Source organism: Trachemys scripta, chromosome 2, assembly GCF_013100865.1.
Source record: "Trachemys scripta elegans isolate TJP31775 chromosome 2, CAS_Tse_1.0, whole genome shotgun sequence".
Lineage (NCBI taxonomy): Eukaryota > Metazoa > Chordata > Testudines > Emydidae > Trachemys > Trachemys scripta.
In genome coordinates, this window is record NC_048299.1 from 85,528,126 (window position 1) to 85,551,107 (window position 22,982).

At 45.2% G+C, this 22,982-nt stretch overlaps 1 protein-coding gene across 7 annotated transcripts in view; it reads left to right on the plus strand.

The window, feature by feature from the left end:
* The window catches only part of BBS9 (Bardet-Biedl syndrome 9), a 264,350-nt gene that overhangs the window by 68,643 nt on the left and 172,725 nt on the right, over window positions 1-22,982 (plus strand). For all 7 annotated transcript variants that reach the window (XM_034761160.1, XM_034761159.1, XM_034761161.1 and 4 more), the window contains 2 exons: window positions 1,898-2,072; window positions 19,939-20,023. In XM_034761160.1, coding sequence (XP_034617051.1) covers window positions 1,898-2,072; window positions 19,939-20,023 — 260 coding nt within the window. The remainder of the gene's footprint in view (window positions 1-1,897; window positions 2,073-19,938; window positions 20,024-22,982) is intronic.

The following is a 22,982-nucleotide window of genomic DNA, read 5'->3' on the forward strand; positions in this document are numbered from 1 at the left end:
TCCCCGCGGGCCCGGCTGACCCGGCTCCCCGCCGGCCGGGGTCCCCGCGGGCCCGGCTGACCCGGCTCCCCGCCGGCCGGGGTCCCCGCCGGCCCGGCTGACCCGGCTCCGACCCGGCTCCCCGCCGGCCCGGCTGACCTCCCGATTTTCCCGGACATGCCCGGCTTTTGGGGATTTCCCCCCGGACGGGGATTTGAGCCCCCAAAAGCCGGACATGTCCGGGAAAATCCGGACGTATGGTAACCCTATTTCAATATTGACAAGTATTTTTAACTCCTGACTACAAACTTAATATTTTTAATCCTCCTTTAAAAAGCAATGGGAAAATGTCATCACTATAATATTAACATTGTTTTCATGATGATTTCTATTTTAGACCATTTAAAATACCTGGAATCATATGTAGATTTGAACATTTGTTCTTAGGGTCATTTTATTTTATTTTATTTTAATAATTGTGGTCCCTCAGTTAAATTAGAATATTAATTTAATCAAATCAGAAAACTCATTTTTTTGCTATCTTTTTGTTTCTCTTAATGTATTGTTATTTACCCAAGAAAAGAAACAGTTAACTAGTTTTAGTTTTAGCAGATAATGTTTTTACAACTTTTGGAAGGTTTAGTTCTCTTTGTTCTAGAGGATTATTTATACATTAAAAATAATCTGTTTAAGTAATAGGTTTGTGAGCCAAACTGGCAAAATCCATGAAATGCAAAGTACAGATGTCCTTCAAGTCACATCAGTTTACTTGTGGGTTAAATTACCTTATGGAAAGAACAGGTGGGAATAGGATGAGCAATGGTTCTGGGAGTTGTCAGGGATTTCCTTCACCCACTCCCTGGCAAGAGTTTGGGGTGGGGTGTAGGCTACCGGAGTAGGGAGTAACTTCTTCCAGGCATTATCTGAAAATGGAGGGGGATTCTCGCATTTCATGGGGTACCAAGTGCCAAATAGCTTTCCAGGGTGGTAAGAGCAGCACTCCTTGAGGTAGAGCCGGGTGGGAACCACCCCTTCTCCATTTGCGGAGTGATTTTCACAGCTTGGACCCCTGTGAAGACATTGGATCTGGGTTTTTTTCTATTTGTATTATGGATATTTTCTTCTCTCTGCTGATTCATGGTTTGCTCTTCCTTCCTTCACTACCTCTTTGCTACCAGCATTGGTCTCATTGCTACTTTTCCTTTCCCTGTCCAGTTTCCTTTCTTTATTACCTAGTCTCTTACTCCGGTTAACTCATCCCCTTGTGCCTTCCTCTGCCCCTTTAATATATATTTAAAAAATAAAATAAAGTAGAACTAACATGAAGTGCATTAACCATCACCCCATCATTTTACTCGTATATTGTTTCCTTTTCCTCTACGCTTTGTCTGTCTAGTCTATTTCGAGTGTAAGCTCTTCAGGATAGGGTCTGTATCTTCTTTTAACTTTATACAGAACTCGACACAGTGGGCCTCTAATTGGACCTTTGGACACTAGCCTCATATAAATAATGGTAATAGAGTGTCAGCCTCAACTTTGAACATTTTGAGTGGAATCCTGGCTCCACTGAAGTCAGTTAAAGTTTTACAAGTTGGCTTCAATGGGGCCAATATTTCACCTCTTCTTTGTTTTGTGTGGGGGTCACAGCTATTTTGTTTTATTTATATCTAACTGTAGTGTAACTTCATTGTTAATTTCTGTAAATAACCTGGGCCTGATTTTCAGTTACTCTAGGGTCACTGACAGTGTAAAGGAGCCTTAAAGTGGGAGTAAATTACATTTATGCCTACTTCAAAGCCGCTTTATGCAGCCAATATGGTAAATTAGTCTTCATTTAGTGTCAATGAGTATTCAGGCCTGTATATTTTCATAAAAATCTAATATGTGATTAATCGTGCTTTGTTTTCTTTTCATTTAGGTCGAGATTTGATATGCATACAGTCCATGGATGGCATGCTTATGTTGTTTGAACAGGAAAGCTATGCTTTTGGCCGATTTCTACCTGGTTTTCTTCTGCCTGGTCCGTTAACTTACAGCTCTCGAACAGATTCCTTCATTACAGTCTCTTCCTGTCAACAAGTTGAGAGCTACAAGTATGTATAAATGTTAAATAAGTAATTGTATTTTCTTGTAGGCTGCCGTCATATAAGTGAATATACTGAAGATAAAAAGTAATGTTTTGTGAAAATATAAATAACTATAATATTTCATTTGCTTTTACTCATGTTGTACCACATATCTACTTTTTAAAAGAGGAAAGAACAAATGCCTTTCTTGGTGCTGTCAATTGAAGCTCAGACTTGAATTGTTGTTGTCTGGGTATGCCAGAAGAAGGACAGGAGACACTAGATGTGTTTAATTAGGCCTCAACTCTATTCCTAAGTGTCTGGGAGTACCTGCCAGATAAAACTGTACAGTGCCGGTAATTCCATAATTATTTACATATATCTGGGGAGGCTGCTGGCAGCCCTCCCCCTTACCCATCCTGATCCCCAGCTAAGACATTGCTGGGACCTCACTACCTTCCTCCCCTCCCCCCCTTGAATGAGAGTCAAGGGGTATATAAAGGAGATGGAGTTGACTCCCTGCCATATCAGTCACAGGAGCCCCAACTTCTCACCCCCGTTTCTACTCCTTAAAAGAATACCTTCTTAAAATGGTTTGGGAAAGGATTTAATCTGTTCACTGTATCAATTCCCTGCAGAGTACCTGCACTGGACATCTGCCCCAAGCTTACATAATGAGTTGTAGCATCATAACCTAACTCCCCTTTGTTCTTTGCTCCCTCAAGCCTCCAACCCACTGTGGGAGATGGTGAAAAAAAACACCTCGTGTTGGCCTATCTAGTGGTGAGGGGAAAATTCCTTCCCAGCCCCCTGAGAAAGGAGCGACTAATGTAATACCCACAGCAGATAATGACTAAAATCTGGAATTTCAGATACTTCCATGGATGAGAGGGTGGGTGCTGTCTAATCTGACCAGGTGAAAGGAGGGCTGTCACTGCCCAGATGTGGGCATAAATATTCTCCCTCTCTTCCGGTCACCTGCGGGGAGGGATGGGTCAGTGTCCCCATGCTGACCTGGAATGGGGCGGCTACCTCCATGTTGTAGGTACCTCACTGGCTCTCTAGCTGCCTTTAAAGGGGCAACTCACCTTCTCTGCCAAAACCGACAAAGGTCCCCACCGCTTAATGCATGGTGAGGTCATTCAGCTTTGAGCATTCATGCATTAATCTGGTGAGGTCTGAATATGTCCTAGATTGGAATAGTGTACATTTTGTCAAAATGTAGCGAGGTATAGATCGTTGCTTTTAAAGTATGGAGAGTGACTGATGGGGAATGGCATCATCTTTGGAGTGAGGTGCTTTCTCAGTGAGAACTGAAGCGGTAGTAAAAGGGAGGTGAAATTGATGGGTGAAAAAAGAAAGTGAGAGATTGATGTGGGAAAGAGGGAAAATATGATCGCTGATTGCATTAGGATCCCTGATTGCAGGGTTGGCTTTAGGCCGATTCAGCTGATTCGGCTGAATCGGGCCCCGCGCTAAGAGGGCCCCGCTCCGCAGCTGTCCACCCCGCCCCCAGCTCACTTCCCCCTCCTACCCTCCCCTGAATGCTCCACCCCCTGCTCCTCCCCCTCCCCTGCTTCCCGCGAATCAGAGGTTCACGGGAAGTCTGAAAAGAAGCAGGGGCGGGCAGGCAGGCAGGCAGCACCAGGTAAGCTGGGGTAGCGGGGGGCACGAGAAGGGCTCCGGGGAGGCACGGCCCAGTCCAGCCTCGGCCGAGCAGCTCACTCCGGCCCCAGTTCCGGCCGAGTGTGCCGGCCCGACCCCAGCCGAGCATCCCCGGCCCCAGCGGCTCCGGCCCGGCTCCGGCCCGCCCCCTGCGGCTCAGCTCGGGTCCGGCCCAGCCCAGCCCCCTCAGCTCGGGTCCAGCCCAGCCCAGCCCCCTCGGCTCGGGTCCGTCTCGGGTCCGGCCTCCCCCCCCGGCTTGGCTCCAGCCCAGCCCGGCCCGGCCCCCTTGGCTCGGGTCCGGCCCCCTGGCTCGGCTCTGGCCCGGCCCCCCAGCTTGGCTCGGCTCTGGCCCGGCCCGGCCCCCGCAGCTCGCTCCGGCCCGGCCCCTGTGGCTTGGTTCGGCTCGGCTCCAGCCCGGCTCCGGCCCCCGTGGCTCGGTTCGGCTCCGGCCCCCGCGGCTTGGCTCGGTTTGGCTCCGAGCCAGACCCAAGCTCCGTGACCCCGGCCGGAGCTCTGGCTGGAGCGCGGCCCGATTCCTGGGGGCGGGGCTTGCTGCAAGCCCCGCCCCCAGGAATCGGGCCCCGCTCTTGGTAAAGCCGGTCCTGCTTGATTGTATTATAGGTGATGTTAAGCAGGCAGTTGAGTGAAGAGAGGGTCACCTCACTGGTGGAGGGAAGAAGGGAGCTACAAGCTCAAGGGCCGTTATGTACAGAAGGCTTAAAGAGAAGAGACCCTTTACAAAGGTAAAGGTTAAGGAGGAGGTTTGTATAGCAAAGGGAATGAGGAAGAAACAAGAGCAGAGATTTTGTGTATAACCTTAAATGTGAGAATCAGAAGAGATGTAACAATTTCACAGCCCTAGCTGATGTTAGTATTTTGAATTCAAGTTTCCAAGCAACATATCACTGGGCTAAATAAAAGGGGTTTCTTATGGATATGTTGGCCTCATGGTTCTATTTAAGAATGAAGTAGGCATCTATGAATCTCTTTAGAAAGCAACAAGAAACTATTGTGTGAATCTCAAGGGTCCTTGCACTTCAGCTCTCGGTATTTAGTTTTGAGTAGTAACAATTTAGCACCGCTTCATTTTGCCCCCATAAGTGACAGCATGTCTTTGTGAATCATTATTTTAGGCAGATACTGGAGAATCTAGTATTCAAAAGCCCTTCAAAATTTGAAAGTGATCAGAGCCAGGCAGAAGTCAATTTAAGCAGTATATCATTGAGCCCCACTGTTTGTGCAAGCTCACAATAAAGGTCTGCTCAGTGGAGATGACTGATTAGCAACACAGCTACTGGTAATAAATTTTAAAATATATATATTTTGAAAGATTGAGGAAAAGAGTTATACAAATGGTTCAAGTCTGCCAAAAAGTTAAGCAATGCTGTGAAGCTGTGCCATTCAACTTTCCAAACATGCTGCTACTAAGTAAACATGTTAGTACTGTAGCATTACCTAATTAACAATAGAGACTTGTGGTTGCCAAGTGCCAGCCTCCACCCTGACTTCTGTACAAATGAACACACTGTACACAGATCTTTGTGTTAAAATCCTTTATCCTCTACTTAAGCCTTTTAACAGGAGTAAATTCTTATCTGTTAAAATATTAACAGGTTGCCTGCATGCATCCCAAGTCCTTGGCACCTACAACAACTGCATAGTTAAACCCAATTTGCCTACGTCTTGTTGCCATACCAACAAGTTTCCCTCTTGACTTTTCCCTATGGAGGGAATCAGACATGTTGCTGCTTTAATTATATTCTGGTAGGAGTCGGACCCATAAACACCACTCAGGATAGAAGACCCATGCTGTATAAACACGGATGAAGACAGAGTCCCTTCTCTGGAAAGCTCACAAACTAAGTGATGTAAGATCCAACAGTAGGTTGGGCATACGGATATAACATACAGATAAATGTGTGTGGTCATGATTGGCGCAGTATGATTAACTTAATTTGGCATATTTGTGGGAGTGCCTCTAACTAGTGCCCTATATTGAGGCCTGTCCCTACCAAAGATGATGTGGGCATATTCCTAGACTCCTGCTTCTGAGACCACGCTTGGATTTGGAATACTGCGCCAAGAGAATTACCCTTTAGGAAAGATAAAAGAACAAATTATATCTTTATTTATACAAAGCTGATCAATCCTGCTCAATAAGTTTAACTCTCTATCTACCTGCCATGTGCTGATGGTGTGAATTGTAGCATTCAGAGTGCCTTCTGTCTGCAGGCTATATGTCCGGTATGCTCAAGGCACTCATGACTACAACAGTTCTAAATGAAATTGTGCCATATTTTGCAGGCCTAATCCCACCATAGGCAACTATATCCTTTTTATTACCATCAGAAAGTGCTAGAGAATCACCAGTCTCCCAGCCTTTCTCATGAACAGATAGGCAACAAAGCAGGTGTTCTCCAGTGCTTTGATAGACCACACCGTTTGCATATACGCATGTACCCCTATCCTCTGGTCGGTTTTTGAGAAGGGGAGGTGTGAAGTATGCTTCTTTTTGCCCGAAACTCCTCTGAGATCATCAATTGATATGGTAATGGCCATGTAGCATCCTAATAAATGCCTAGTCAAGCTCAGGAGAAGCACATCTCTGTAACATCAAAAATAAGTTACCATGAAGGGATCCTTAAACAATAGATGCTCCCATCCATTTAACAAATATTGCTAAGGTCTTGAGAAAACACCTGCAGAGAAAGTACGCAAATAGACCGGTGCAGATCCTCTGTGAGTTTTGCTCAACTCCTAGCTTTCCATCATTCTACAGCCCAGAACTCCCTTTTATGGGTTGGGGATTGCAGCCAGTGTTAAATAAATAAATAAATATTTTATATTGCAGTAGTACCTAGAGACTTACCTCAGTGACAGTCCCTACCCCAAAGAATTTACAGTCTAAGCCCATACATAACAGGCTGATGAGACAAACAGGGCTGAGGAGATGAGATAATAAGAATAATAGGATGCATGCAATTTTTAGTCAGAATCTCATCAGAATGCCATAGCTAACAGGCTGAAATTATGGCAGAGCGAAGCCCTTTCTCAACCAAGTATGGCATAACATGAATTTCTCTTCTAATGTAGGCCCAGGCTAGTAGCTGGTAAACTATGGTTATCTCTGAAAGATAAAATACTTTAACCGTTTTTCAAGTCTGTGGAACAACCAATCTCTGTCTTTAAAGCTTCAGCCAGTGGCAGTAAGTCTCTGGTTCTAGATTACTGGCTTCCAGTGGCAACCATGTAGGAAATGTTGTAATTTTTCTGGATATTTGACAATAAACAGCCTATGGCTAGCTGACTTTTGAATCAGTGCTTGGTGCAGTTAGACTCAGAAACAGTTTACCATGCCATCAGGTCTCTGTTTTCTGGGTCACGTGTTGGAAGTGTGGATATTGACCGAGCATGCTTTAGGGTGCTGAAGTCAGCTGGAAAGCAAATGCATGTTCCCAAATAATCAAAATTCAAGGGCTCAAGCAGTGATTGGAGTTTACTTTGGGTAATTTTTTTTTTCAGATTCAGTGTGTTGATATTTTCTTATCTTATCGTTGGAGATCCTGGGCTTCTTGACTTTTTTGAATATAGTTCAATACTGAGAAGTGTTAAAATTGGTGTTGGACTGCTGGCCTTTCCCTTTCAGAGAGGGATGCATAATCTGGCAATTGAGTGCTAACAGATGTGATGCTGGCAGCCCGAGTACCGGCTGTGGCCAAGGGCTAGACATCAGCTGAGAACTGACAAACTCACAGCTGGAAGCCAGGCCAATTCACTTGTGTATAGATCAAAGTGATCATTAAATACATAAGAATGTATTTGCAGTGTAGTTGTAGTTGTCAGTCCCAGGATATTAGAGAGACAAAGTGGGTGAGCTCTGTGTGCCTCAAAATCTTGTCTCTCTCACCAACAGAGGTTGGTCCAATAAAAGATATTGCTGCAGACTTTGATTTGCCATGTGCTCTGCCATAATTCTGCACTGGCCACCAGGGGTCCCAGGCACATAAGGTAAAAAATCCTATGTGATGAAACCTGCTTGTTGTTCTTGTGAGGAATGTAATCTCCCTAGTTTTGTGTGGGACTCACCTTTAATTAAAACCACCTGCTACACCTGATAAGTCCCCCTATACTTTGCAGTGCAGAAGCAGGGTCCTGCAGAAGCACTGATTGCATTGCATTGAAGGGAGCTGTGTTCTTTATAAGCCCTTGTTACCTGACTGAGGCAAGTCTCTCAAGTTCTCTCCTAAAGGCAGCTAAAGCCTCATCTACTTACCGCTGCAATTTCTTCCCCCAGAATTGTAGCACCTGCATTGACTGCTATGCCTCCTGCTGTTGTTTGGTATACTGAAACACTCAGCTAAGGAGGTGGGAGTACTGGTACTAATACATTTATGGAAGTGCTCTTGCCTTGCATCTCTTTCACTCTCCATCCCTGTGAAGGGATAATGAAATGGATCTGGAGAGCTATGTCACAGTATTCACCCCATCAGCCTGGTGATCTGCTCCCTGTTTTTGTGGGCCAGTCTGACTGCAGTTGTCACTGCTGATCTGTCTCGATGTCCTACATTCTTTTGCTGCTGGTTACTGAGAGTAGTCAAGAACTGCTTCTAGAGCAGCTGAGTGACCTATTGCCATTGCTCAGATGTCAGATGTGCGTGCTGCCAGGGTTGTCCTGGTGGCGGGGTGGGGACTTTCCCAGGGGTTGACCTGGTGTCTGCTAGAGTCTTCGGGGTCCCACCTCATCAACAATGACCTGGAAGGCATAAGAAAGTTCCTGTCTGGAGTAGAGGAAGCAAGTTTCATGACCAGAGGTCCAATATTTCTTCTGCTACTGAAGTAGCTGTCCTGCCCATCCCTTGTCTGCCTTGTGAGCTTCCCCTGGGAATACTGAATATTTTAGCAACTTGGAACGGAAATATTCCCAGCCATCCCAATGATTTTTAATCCCCGTTCCTCCTACCCTATGCAGTGCTGGTCAATCATAGCAACCCTCAGATTATGAATCTGTTGGTTATGTGTCAGTCTCTACCTACATGTCACTAGTTCAAGTCACATATAAAGCAAAATGTGCTTCCTGCAAAGGAATTTGGGCCTGATTACATCAGTGATATAGTTTAAGGGTACTGTGATTAGTTTAGCAATTTTCTTTTGGCAAGAATTAATCTGCATGAAGCATACAGATTCCTATGAAACTCCTACTCAACATTCCAATCTGACAAGTTCATCTGCTTTCAAGACCAAAAATGCACATTTTCCTCTATCATAAGGGCTTATAGCCAAAATGCATCATCTTTGTGTGGGGGAGGAGGAACGAAGATTTTAGAGATAATCATAACCCAAAGGATTTAGAGGAATATAGACATTTTTTTCTGTTTTGCATTTTATGCCTCAAGAGTACAATTTAGTTAATGGTAACACAACCTGGCTTGTGCTTTACTGCCATAATAAATATTTACTGCTCTAGCACCAGAATTTCTATTATCTCTCAAACAACATACTCAGTTAATGGAGCCTTTCTACTACTGGGACTATTTTGTGTTGACTCCTGGATACTAAATAGGCTGTAAAGTTTGTATAGTTGCATTGACCAGGGGATGGTATAGTGATATAAGCATAAAGATGTGAAGTAAATAGAAAATTGGCATCAGTCAATTCTTTCCAAGGTGGATAACTGATAGCAGTATAATTTACTGTTTGTGAATTTTCCAGGTGACACCTTTTAAAAACTGAGGTCTTGATTTCTATTCATGGTAATTTAAAGTTCCACAGCTCATTTCAAGAGATTAGGGGTTTGCTGTAATGTCTTTGGCTAAACTTTCCCTCTGTCTGTCTGTCAGCATTCACTTCGGTGGTGGCTTTTATCACAGTTTCAGGATTAACCATGCCTTTGATTTCCCCCACCCCTTGTCTTCCTTGAGGGCACCCTCTTATGGCTTTAGGCTTCCTACCCATCACGTTTCTTGGGGTGGAAACCCATGTGTCTCTCCTTTCAGACTGCGGCTTGCTTGCAGTCCCTCTGCATCTCATTTGTGATTTTTTTCCAGCAGGTCTAACTGGGGTCGAGCACATGTGGTTGTTAATGCTTTCTCCTGGGCTACAACAGTGTACACTGGTTACCAATCAGCTTTCACAAAACAAACTGCATTTATTCTTAGAGCAAAAGCATTACAGAGAATACATATAAAAACAATAAAAGTTCCTATAAACATGCAAAAAGCTTACCAGAGGTTACCCATCAGTCTTATGGGATCCTGGTAGGTCAAAGGCTTTCCAACCCTTCTGCAAGGGTTGGGGCCCTTGGACAGAATGCCTTGTCCTTTTGCTGCAGAAAGAAAGCTCTGAGTCCATTTAAACACAGCCTTTTTATGCCAAAAACCCTTTCTTTGTCTATTGGTCTCCGGAAAATCCAGTTTGAACCAGCATACACAAACCTTCATAGGGGGTGGTACCTCATCCATCGTTTTAGTTTCTGTCCTGTGAAGTAGAACAGAATCATACATACTATCCCTGGCCTGCAGTGATACATAAACTTAATACAATATGTTCCCCCAAAGATACAGCATGTGGTTGCAATATCTGTCACAGGTTTGTTTTAGTAGTGCTGTATAGTTTGTGAAGTACTTTGAGATCCTTCAGGATTTTGATACATGTAATGTGCCACAATACTTTGAGAGAAAGACATAATGTAATATAATTATTGAAGTATTATGGTACATTGCAAAGTAGGATTTACTAATATTCCATATAAGCTAAGGGGAGGATACTGGAAGGGAGTACTCATAAGTTATATCTCAAAGCTGAATGCACAGTTGAGCCCTCAAAGATGAGGGAGAAATATAGGGTTACCATTCGTCCGGATTCCCCCGGACATGTCCGGCTTTTTTGAGTTAAAAATAGCGTCTGGGGGGAATTTGTAAATGTCCGGATTTCCGCCCCATGCAGAGCGTGTGCGGCTTACAGGGCAGCCGGCTGGATCGTGCCACTCGCACGGGGCTCCAGCAGCCAGAGCCCTTCCTCCACTTCCCCCTCCTCTTCCCTGCAACTTGAGACCACTCCCCTCCTCTCTCTCCCTCCCTCCCTCCCTCCCCTCCCTGCAGTCGCAGATCGCCGGCCGGCCGTTCTCCTCGGGCCTCCAGCAGTCTGGAGCTCCGACCCTGCTCCCCTCCCCCTGCTGCTGAGCGTGCTGCTCTGCAGCACTCTGTTCTGAGCGGCAGGGTAAGGGGGCCAGGGGGTCAGAGAAGCGGCAGGGAGGTTCTGGAGGGGGTAGTCAAGAGACAGGGAGCAGGGGGAGGGTTGGATGGGTCAGGAGTTCGGGGGGGAGCTGTCTGGGGGTTGGGGGTGTAAGGTTTTGGGCAGAGTACAGGTGGGGGGGTCTCAGGAGGGGGCAGTTAGGGGACAAGGCACAGGAAGGCTTAGGTAGGGGGTGGGGTTCTGGAGGGCAGTTAGGAGCAGGGGTCCCAGGAGGGGGCAGTCAGGGGACAGGGAGAAGAGGGGTTTGGATGGGTCAGGAGTTCTGGGGGGGGCTGTCAGGGGGTGGGGGTGTGGATAAGGGTTGGGGCAGTCAGGGGACAGGTAGGGGGTAAGGTCCTAGGGGGCCAGTTAGGATGTGGGGAAGTTTTCAGGAGGGGGCAGTCAGGGGACAAGGAGTTGGGGGGAGGGTTGGAGGTTCTGAGGGGGTGGGAAGTGGGAGGGAGTGGCAGGGGCGGGGCTAGGGCAGGGCTCCTCCCGTCCTCTTTTTTGATTGTTGAAATATGGTAATCCTAAGGGTATGTCTACACTATGAGAGTAGTTCGATTTTACTTAAATCGAATATGTGGAATCGATATTACAAAGTCAAATGTGTGTATCCATACTAAGGACAGTAATTCAACTGTGTGAGTCCACACTAACGGGGCAAGCATCGACATTGGAAGCGGTGCACTGTGGGCAGCTATCCCACAGTTCCCACAGTCCCCGCTGCCCATTGGAATTCTGGGTCGAGCCCCCAATGCCTGCTGGGGAAAAAAAATGTGTCGAGGGTGGTTTTGGGTAACTGTCATCATCCAACCGTCACTCCCGCCCTCCCTCCCTGAAAGCGCCGGCGGGCAATCAGTTCACGCACTTTTCTGGTGAGTGACAGCGCGGACGCCACAGCACTGCGAGCATGGAGCCCGCTGCGACTATCGCTGCAGTTATGGCCGTTATCAACACCTCGCACCTTATCATCCACCTTTTTCAGAAGCAGATGCTGAGAAATCGGGCGAGGAGGGTACGGCAGCGCGGTGAGGACATGAAGTCTGAGAGTGGCACAGACCTGTCACAAAGCACGGGACCCCGCGCCGTGGACATCATGGTGGCAATGGGTCATGTTGATGCTGTGGAACGGCGATTCTGGGCACGGGAAACAAGCACGGACTGGTGGGACCGCATAGTGCTGCAGGTCTGGGATGAATCACAGTGGCTGTGAAACTTTCGTATGCGGAAGGGAACTTTCCTGGAACTTTGTGAGTTGCTGTCACCTGCCCTGAAGCGCAGGGACACCTGGATGCGAGCAGCCCTGACTGTCCAGAAGCGAGTAGCCATAGCCCTCTGGAAGCTTGCAACGCCAGACAGCTACCAGTCAGTCGCGAACCACTTTGGCGTGGGCAAATCTACCGTGGGGGTTGTTGTGATGCAAGTAGCCAATGCAATCGTTGAGGTACTGCTGTCAAAGGTAGTGACCCTGGGAAACGTGGAGGCCATCATAGATGGCTTCGCCGCGATGGGATTCCCAAACTGCGGTGGGGCTATAGATGGAACTCTCATCCCTATCCTGGGACCGGACGACCAGGCCAGCCAGTACATTAACAGAAAGGGCTACTTTTCAATGGTGCTGCAAGCACTGGTGGACCATAGGGGACGTTTTACAAACATCAACGTCGGATGGCCGGGCAAGGTTCATGACGCTCGTGTTTTCAGGCGCTCTGGTCTGTTTAGACGGCTGCAGGAAGGTATTTACTTCCCGGACCACAAAATAACTGTTGGGGATGTGGAGATGCCTATAGTGATCCTCGGGGACCCAGCCTACCCGCTAATGCCCTGGCTCATGAAGCCCTATACAGGCGCCCTGGACAGTGAAAAAGAACTCTTCAACTACCGGCTGAGCAAGTACAGAATGGTGGTGGAGTGTGCTTTTGGACGTCTCAAGGGGAGATGGAGAAGCTTACTGACTCGCTCTGATCTCAGCGAAACCAATATCCTCATTGTTATTGCAGCTTGCTGTATGCTCCACAATCTCTGTGAGAGCAAGGGGGAGACCTTTATGGCGGGGTGGGAGGTTGAGGCGAATAGCCTGGCTGCTGATTACGCCCAGCCAGACAGCCGGGCGATTAGAAGAGCCCAGCGGGACGTGCTGTGCATCCGGGAGGCTTTGAAAGCTAGGTTCCTGAGTGAGCAGGGTAACCTGTGACTATTACGTTTGTTTACAGAGAAGCTGAACCTGCTCCCGTTTCTTTACCCAGTGAATGTTCACTATCCTTTCCAGTTTCATACCCCATTCATCCCCCTTCCCCCCTTCCACCACACGTTTAAAAATAAAATCACTGGAAATTTGTTAATGAACACAGTTTTCTTTATTACTGTTTTCGCGGTCAAATGTTGAAAGTGGGACGCAGACTGTGGTGGGGAGCGGGTGTAGTGTAGTGATGCAAAGGACGCTTCTAAACTCAAGGAATGACACACTCCTGCTTCTAGAGTGGTCCGCACTGGTGGACTGGTTGTTTCAACGGAGCCCGCCACCCCTCCTGTTTGGGACTCTGTGTGTGGGGGCTATGTGACTTTCTGGCAGGGGAAGGACGGTTACAGATCCCCTGCTGCGTGGCTCTGTGATCCAGGATAAGGACCGCTGCATAAGATCTCTAACCGCCCTCCCCCGCCACAAAGTCACATAGTCCCCCCCCCCCAGAACATGAAAACCACCTCCCAGACTGACCAGGGTGCCTAGTGACTGCAATGTGTGTGTGACTTTCTGCTGAACCTGCCCCCGTGTCTGTATCCTAGTAAAGGTGATTGTCCTGTCCAATTACCAACTCCCTTCCCCCCCTTCAAACAGACTGTCCTCTAAAAAAACATGATGGAAACAGTACTTAATAGAAACGTATTTTTTATTAGCAACTACACAGTTAGGGGATGAAACTGGGATAGGGGCTTGGGTGAGATGGGAAGGAAAGGACTTATCAAATTTTGGGGAATGAGAGCCTTCTGGTACGTGAGCAGTCTGCAGGGGTGGAGTGACAGTTTTCACGGACTCTGCCACCCCTCCTTCTTGGTACTTTGGGTGAGGGGGGGTATGGGACTTTGTGGCGGGCAAGGGTGGTTACAGATAGACTGCAGCGGGGCTCTGTCCTCCTGCCTCCGGTCCTGCAGAACATCCACAAGGCGCCGGAGCGTGTCCGTTTGCTCCCTCATTAGTCCAAGCAGTGTTTGAGTCGCCTGCTGGTCTTCCTGCCACCACCTCTCCTTCTGTTCGCTGTGTGATTGCTGGTATTGCAACATGTTCTCCCTCCACTGGGTCTGCTGGGTTGCCTCGGCTCGGGAGCAGTCCATAAGTTCTGAGAACATCTCGTCCTGTGTCCTTTTCTTTCTATGCCTAACCTGCGACAGCCTCTGGGAGTGTGATGCCAGGGTAGGTCGGGAGACAGTCACAGCTGTGGGATGGGAAAAAAGGAGTGAATTCCTCAGAAAGATAAATTTTTTGGTGAACAAAGAACGTAGTCTTTCTCTGTGAACAAGACCATGCACAGCACCTATCACATGCGCACTCAGGACAAGGTCGAATTTTCGGCCTTCGCATTCAGTGCCTGGGGTCTTGCAGTGCAGGTCAGACAAGCGCGGCCGGACAGCGGAATTTGGGTAGCAGGCTGACATGGTAAGCAGTAGACTTGTGGCAGCTTAAAACTGTAATAATAGCACTGCCCTACTTTCACGTTCAAAGCAATGCTCCCAGCGTTGGCCAGTTCCTGCTGCCACCAATCCGGCAAGCATGAACTCTGCCCCTTTCTCACCCCCTCGTGGCTGTCCCCGGGAAAGATCCCTGTATGCTGCCCCTCTCCCGCCTCTACCACATGGCTGTAAACCGCCGGTTACAGTTCTGTAAAGGAACAGGCAAGCAGTCCCAATACTAACATTCACCTAATTCAAAGCAGGTCACCATGAGCGACATCACTCTGATGCGGATTTCAGAGAGCGACAGAGAATGCATGCTTCGTGAAAGCCTGCAAAGACCAGAGCCGTATGCTGCCATGCTCTGCAAGGCAATGATCCCGGAGTACTTGCTGCTAGCCTGGTGCAGGAACGTTTCCTACTACGGAGGACACAACAAGGCTGCTCTCCCAAGGAACCTCATGCAAAGGCTTTCCAATTACCTCCAGGAGAGCTTCATGGAGATGTCCCATGAGGATTTCAGCTCTATCCCCGGACATATAGACCGAATTTTACTGTAGCTGCACTGGCAAGGACTAAATAGTAGAGCGCCTAGGGCAAACCAATCATGATAAACCGGACATTGTTAGATTTTTTGGCAGTAGTTGCACTATCAGAGACTAAAACTTTAAGCGCCTAGGGCAAAGTAATCATGAAAAACCCACTGTTAATATTAATGTTCTGTTCAAAATAAATCTTTACATGTTTATAACACTTACCGACTGATCCTTCCCCTGATTCTGGGTCCGGGTTAACGCCTGGCGACGGTTGGTAGGGGTTCTCGGTGAGGGTGATGAAGAGATCCTGGCTGTCTGGGAAATCAGCGTTGTAAGCGCTGTCGACTGCCTCGTTCTCCTCATCTCCTTCCTCATCTTCCCCGTCCGCTAACCTCTCCGAGGAAGCGGGCGTCGACAATATCCCATCCTCAGAGTCCATGGTCAGTGGTGGGGTAGTGGTGGTGGCCGCACCTAGGATGGAATGCAGTGCCTCGTAGAAACGGCATGTCTGGGGCTGGGATCCGGAGCGTCCGTTTGCCTCTTTGGTCTTCTGGTACCCTTGTCTCAGCTTCTTGATTTTCACGCGGCACTGCGTTGCATCCCGGCTGTATCCTCACTCTGACATGGCTTTTGAGATCTTCTCGTAGATCTTTGCATTCCATCTTTTTGATCGCAGCTCCGAAAGCACGGACTCATCGTCCCACACAGCGATCAGATCCAAGACTTCCCGATCAGTCCATGCTGGGGCCCTCTTTCTATTCTGAGATTGCATGGCCATCTCTGCTGGAGAGCTCTGCATCGTTGCCAGTGCTGCTGAGCTCGCCACGATGTCCAAACAGGCAATGAGATTCAAACTGCCCAGACAGGAAAAGGAATTCAAATTTTCCCGGGGCTTTTCCTGTGTGGCTGGTCAGAGCATCCAAGCTCGGACTGCTGTCCAGAACGTCAACAGAGTGGTGCACTGTGGAATAGCTCCCGGAGCTATTAGCGTCGATTTCCATCCACACCTGCCCGAATTCGACATGGCCATGTCGAATTTAGCACTGCTCCCCTCGTTGTGGAGGAGTACAGAAGTCAAATTTAAGAGACCTCTATGTCGAACTAAATAGCTTTGTTGTGTGGACGGGTGCAGAGTTAATTCGATTTAACGCTGCTAAATTCGACATAACCTCCTAGTGTAGACCAGGCCTAAGAAATAGGACCCAGATGTAACAAAGCAGAAGAAATTTTGTTTTTAATGTTTTATGTTAAAGAAATGATATGTCTTTCTGATTTTGGCAAACTCAACGTGCCACCATCTGGACTGGTATTTTCTAACAAGGCAACATGGAACAATTTGTCCTGCTCTGAATTTCTCTGCCATCCTGAGATTTGTACAGTACAGTGCCTTCACGTCAGCAAGCAAGGGCTATTAAATTGATTCTTACTTTCAAGCTCTGAAAGTAACATCTCTTTCCATATTTAAGTTATTTTACATGTGATGTGACATGAAAGAATGCTAAATAGCTTGATAGGTTTGTTTGGACCTCTGTGGGTTCTGTGGTTTTAAGATTTTAGTGTTACAAGGAACTGCCATTCAATCAGTCATTTCATAGATATCAATGCACTTTTGTGATTTGTGGGAGACTGGTCTGAAAAATGTAGATTGCCCCCATGTTATATTGTAAAATAATACTGTATTTGGTCCAGTGTTTCTGATTTGGACAAGAAAGTCAGGTGCCTAAGATCATGTCATTGAATACTTACGTGGTAAAGAGAGATTCCCCCCCTCCCACCTCAGAATCTGCAACGTCTATTTTAAATGTTCTGTAGTTTGAAAACAGAGTGTTTTTGCTTGTGTGGAAGGCAAAGTTGGAAAGAGATATGGTAATATTTGTTTTGTAGCTCCAACAGCAGTTTATTTAGTTTTTTAATTTAGGTCATAGAAAAATTGCTTTTGAATAATTGCATTTCTCAACTCAGGTAGAAATTTTTAACTCTTCTTTAAAGTTAAAACCACTAAGAAAAATCCTTTAGCAGCCATTCCCACAAATACAGAAATAAAACAAAAATGTTAGAATTGATCATGTTAATATTTAACTTTGTCTTGGAATAAACTAAAATATATTTAATCTGCTGTTAAGTTACTGAAATCATCAGGGAGAACTGGGACACTTGGAACCCTCTGTTAGCCTGAGCCTGATTTTAATAGGAGCTGACTCAGTATATTCCCAGTACTGGGCCCTAATTTATAGGTGAAACTTTGCAAAAATTATTAAAATGCATTGATTAGTTTTGTGAGGGAGTGTGATGTCTTGAAAGTGGCCAGTTAGAGTATTAAGAAAATTATTGACTTGTAGGATTGTGTGCTAAACGATAAAGATGAAGGCATTTCGCATGCATGTCTGAAATCAACTGTGTGCTGAATACCCCTGTTACACTTACTCTTCAATACATTTGGCTCATGATATTGTGATAATACTTTACACTTTTATATCGTCTTTAATCTGAAAGTTCTTTAAAGTGTGCTGCTTCTCTGAAAAGCGATTGTAAAAATGGAACAGTCTTACTCTCACTGATCTATCCCATGTGTGTTAAGAGTAAGATATTAACATATTTTTTTACTGTTTTTTATTCCTGTTGGATCTGCAGAGCCAACTAAGAGAGAGTGTGTTTGATTCAATTCCTCGTGCAACAGGAACAGGGTTGTTTACTAAGTTACGCCAGTGCAAACCCAGGAAGGAAATGGAGATATAGAGGTGTCACTGAGGGCATAATTTGAGTATTGTGGGGGTTGCATAAGTGTAACTAAGGGCAGATATAGGCCTGCATAATTTTTATTACTGTTGATAATGAATGAGTGAGAAGAAAGAAGCCAACTTGACTCAGTTTGCTGGGCTGTCTGTTATAAAATGAAACCTATGCAACTCATCTAGTCCCATTTTTACAGAGACACATTTCCGAGTAGAACCATTTAATTCTCAAACATGTCTCTAAAGTAGGCAAGTGTTACTCTGTCTCAGCTTTAGTTTAAGTTTTTTTTAAATTAGAGATTATTTGAAATGAGGAAAGTTCATACTGCCCTAAGGTCCTATTTCCAAAATGCTGTAATAAATTGTCTCTGGCCTCTCTCTCTCTCGTTTAGAGCATCCGCCTCAAACATTTAATTTAAACAAACAAAATAAAATCTGAACTTTTTTGTGGAAAAAAAATTAATGTAAATGTAACCCACACACCTTCTGGGTGTGGTGTTCGGTCCCATCAAGTGGCACAGAGACCACTTAAAGAGAGAGATAAAATGAGTCTGCTCTCCAGCCTTAGCTAACAGTTGGCTTTTAGCTCATGCTGTAGAGCAGGGGTCGGCAACCTTTCAGAAGTGGTCTCCCATGTTTAAAAAAGATGAACTCAAATTGGAACGAGTGCAGAGAACGGCCACTAGGATGATCAGAGAAATGGAAAACCTGTCATATGAAAGGAGACTAGAGGAGCTCGGGCTGTTTAGTCTGACAAAACGAAGGCTGAGGGGGGATATGATTGCTCTCTTTAAATATATCAGAGGGATAAATACCAGGGAGGGAGAGGAATTATTCCAGCTTAGTACTAATGTGGACACGAGAACGAATGGATATAAACTGGCAGTGGGGAAGTTTAGGCTTGAAATTAGACGAAGGTTTCTGACCGTCAGAGGGGTGAAATATTGGAACGGCCTTCCTAGGGAAACGGTGGGGGCGAGGGACCTGTCTGGTTTTAAGATTAAATTAGATAAGTTTATGGAGGGAATGGTTTAATGGTAAAACATATTAGCTGAGGAATACCGAGCAATAGCAGGTAAATAGTATAATGGCTAACAAGGGTCAGGCTGGAGACTCTTGCCTACATGCTCGGGGTCTTACTGATCGCCATATTTGGGGTCGGGAAGGAATTTTCCTCCAGGGTAGATTGGCTGAGGCCCTGGAGGTTTTCGCCTTCCTCCGCAGCATGGGGCAGGGATCGCTAGCAGGAGGGTTCTCTGCCAATTGAAGTCACCAAGACACAGGATTTGGGGACTTCATCAGCAGAGTCAAGGGAAGGGTAGGGACGGTTTTGTGGCCTGCAGCATGCAGGGGGTCAGACCAGATGATCATAATGGTCCCTTCTGACCTTAAAGTCTATGAGTCTAAGTGCTGTGCCGAGTCTTCATTTGTTCACTCTAATGTAAGGTTTCGCGTGCCAGTAATACATTTTAATGTTTTTAGAAGGTCTCTTCTATAAGTCTATAATATATAACTAAATTATTGTTGTATGTAAAGTAAATAAGTTTTTTTTAAATGTTTAAGAACCTTCATTTAAAATTAAATTAAAATGCAGAGCCCTCTGGCCCGGTGGCCAGGACCCGGACAGTGTGAGTGCCACTGAAAATCAGCTCGCGTGCCGCCTTCGGCACGCATGCCATAGGTTGCCTACCCCTGCTGTAGAGGCTCATGCACTAAGCTCCAAAGGTTCCCGGTTCGATCCTGCTGGGTCGTTGGTGTTACATAAAGTTAAAAAACTGAAATCTTCCACTACTACTAGATAAGCATGTATCCTTAAGGTAAAAAATCTCAATCTGACAGCATGTTTTCAATACTACTTTTAAATCCATTATCTAGATACTATACTTCAGTGCATGTGCTCTGTAAGAATGATGGTATCAACAGATACATTGTACAGTATGTTTTCTGACAACAGTTTTGGATTCTGCTTTTGCCATAGCCTTTATAGTTATCATTATTTTAAAATTTGATGTAAAACTGATGAACTGCAAAGAGATACTATCTGTATTTTTTTTATAACAGGTACCAAGTGCTGGCATTTGCAACAGATGCTGATGAAAGACAGGAGACAGAGCAGCAAAAAATGAGTTCTGGAAAAAGGCTTGTTGTAAGACCTGTTTATTTTACATAAACTATACCCTGCAGTGCATAAATATTAAAAAGAGAGAAGACTAACTGACAGATTGAAACACTGTGTTGTCACTAAGGGCCAGATCTAACTTCCATTTAAGACAATGGAAAGACTCGAGTAAATTTTATTGTGATTTGGTTTGGGACCTAAATATTCATTAAGCTCTCTGTTTTAAGAAAGGAGAAATTAACATAACAGAAAGGGTTAATTCCATGTTAATTTAATTTTCAAGATGGAATGTGTTGAAATATATGTACATTTAAAAATTTAAGCAAAATTTCATTTAAAGTCTTTTTATGATTAGTTTGTTAGATTTCTAAAATGCACCCTGTTAAAGTTGGGGCCTTATGTATGATGTTAAACAGAACACTATATAGGAAAAAGACATTTCCCCAAATAGCCAGCTCACCCATCCTGACCCCCTCCTCCTTTGCCCATCCCTCCCACCCTTGCAGTGAAAAACCTGGGAAATTAACGTCTTTTACATTGTGCCTTAAGGTTGACATACTCAGGCCATTTTGAACTAGTGGGGAAAAGGAATTCCCGCCTTGGTAGTACTGCACTGACAACTGCTTGATCATTTAAGATACTCCAGAAAATGCTAGGTTTCAGAGTAGCAGCCGTGTTAGTCTATATCTGCAAAAAGAACAGGAGTACTTGTGGCACCTTAGAGACTAACAAATGTATTTTGAGCATAAGCTTTCATGGGCTACAGCCCTCTTCTTTGGATGCATAGAATGGAACATATATTGAGGATATATATACACATATAGAGAGCATAAGTAAAAGAAAAAAAACTTTTGAAGTGATAATCAAGATAGCTCAGTACAGACAGTTTGATAAGAAGTGTGAGAATACTTACATGGGGAGATAGATTCAATGTTTGTAATGGCTCAGCCATTCACAGTCTCTATTCAAGCCTAAGTTGATTGTATCTAGTTTGCATATCAATTCAAGCTCAGCAGTTTCTCGTTAGTCTGTTTTTGAAGGTTTTCTGTTGCAAAATTGCCACCCGCAGCTCTGTCATTGAGTGACCAGACAGGTTAAAGTGTTCTCCTACTGGTTTTTGAATGTTATGATTCCTGATGTCAGATTTGTGTCCATTAATTCTTTTGCGTAGAGACTGTCCGGTTTGGCCAATGTACATGGCAGAGGGGCATTGCTGGCACATGATGGCATATATCACATTGGTAGATGTGCAGGTGAACGAGCCCCTGATGGCATGGCTGATGTGATTAGGTCCTATGATGATGTCACTTGAATAGATATATTGACAAAGTCGGCATTGGGCTTTGTTGCAAGGATAGGTTCCTGGGTCAGTGTTTTTGTTCAGTGGTGTATGGTTGCTGGTGAGTATTTACTTCAGGTTGCGGGATTGTCTGTAAGCGAGGACTGGTCTGTCTCCCAACATCTGTGAGACTGAGGGATCATCTTTCAGGATAGGTTGTAGATCTCTGATGATGCGCTGGAGAGGTTTTAGTTGGGGGCTGAAGGTGACAGCTAGTGGTGTTCTGTTATTTTCTTTGTTGGGCCTGTCTTGTAGGAGGTGACTTCTGGGTACTCATCTGGCTCTGTCAATCTGTTTTTTCACTTCAGCAGGTGGGTATTGTAGTTTTAAGAATGCTTGATAGAGATCTTGTAGGTGCTTGTCTCTGTCTGAGGGATTGGAGCAAATGTGGTTGTATCTTAGAGCTTGGCCACTCAGTAACAGACTTAAAGGTGGCAATGTTGCAACAAAAAGCTTCAAAAACTGACTCCAACAAGAAACTGCTGAGCTTGAATTGATATGCAAACTAGATACAATCAACTTAGGCTTGAACAGAGACTGGGAATGGCTGAGCCATTACAAACATTGAATCTATCTCCCTATGTAAGTATTCTCACACTTCTTATCAAACTGTCTGTACTGAGCTATCTTGATTATCACTTCAAAAGTTTTTTTTCTCTTACTTAATTGGCCTCTCAGAGTTGGTAAGACAACTCCCACCTTTTCATGCTCTCTGTTTGTGTATATATATCTCCTCAATATATGTTCCATTCTATGCATCTGAAGAAGTGGGCTGTAGCCCACGAAAGGTTATGCTCAAATACATTTGTTAGTCTCTAAGGTGCCACAAATATTCCTGTTCTTTTTGCAGAAAATGCTAGCTTAAATAGTCCAGCTGACCTCATCTTCCATTATGGCACGTGGGGAGGAGAGATGATCTCTGGAAGAGTTAGAACTCAAACATTTTTGTACTATGTAAATCAAAGTCAACACCTTGATTTACACATGGAAGCAAGTAGAGAACCAGCTCTTGGATAACGAGTCTCTATGTTTCCTTTGACTAACACTGCTAAGTAGGTGAGGACTGTATTCTGTAATATGTTTGACATCAAAGAACAGTCTTCAAATGTAACCCCACTTAGAGTATGTTGCAATACACTTTACCATAAACAATACCAGCTGATAATGTGTACAAGTATCCATACGGGGGAAAAATGCATAACTAATGCAATTGCTTCTGCCTGTGAAAAGAAAATGAAAGAATATTATGTCCAGATTGCTGAAGATGACATCCAAGAATGCAGAGAAAAGTACAAGAAGATCTTTTTTGTCCGAGGCAATAAAAATAGGACAGAAAAAATGAGAATTTCCCATGTTCACTTATCCTAAATTTCTGATGGATGGGTGTCCAGAACTCTATCTAAATTATGTTGAGAAAAGAATAATTTCTAACACAGTTCCAGACCTTGTCTACTCTCAGGGGTAGCCTCAATTCAACAGTTGGTGGCCAGCAATAGGTGTAGCTGCACTGGGCAAGGACATGAGGGATTTGCACCCTTAAATTAAGAACAAACAGAGCTAGTTGAAGCTTAGCACTATCAGTGCAAATCCCTGCATGTTCTTGTGTAGGCATTGGAGCACAGCTACATTGATTGTTGAAATAGGGCT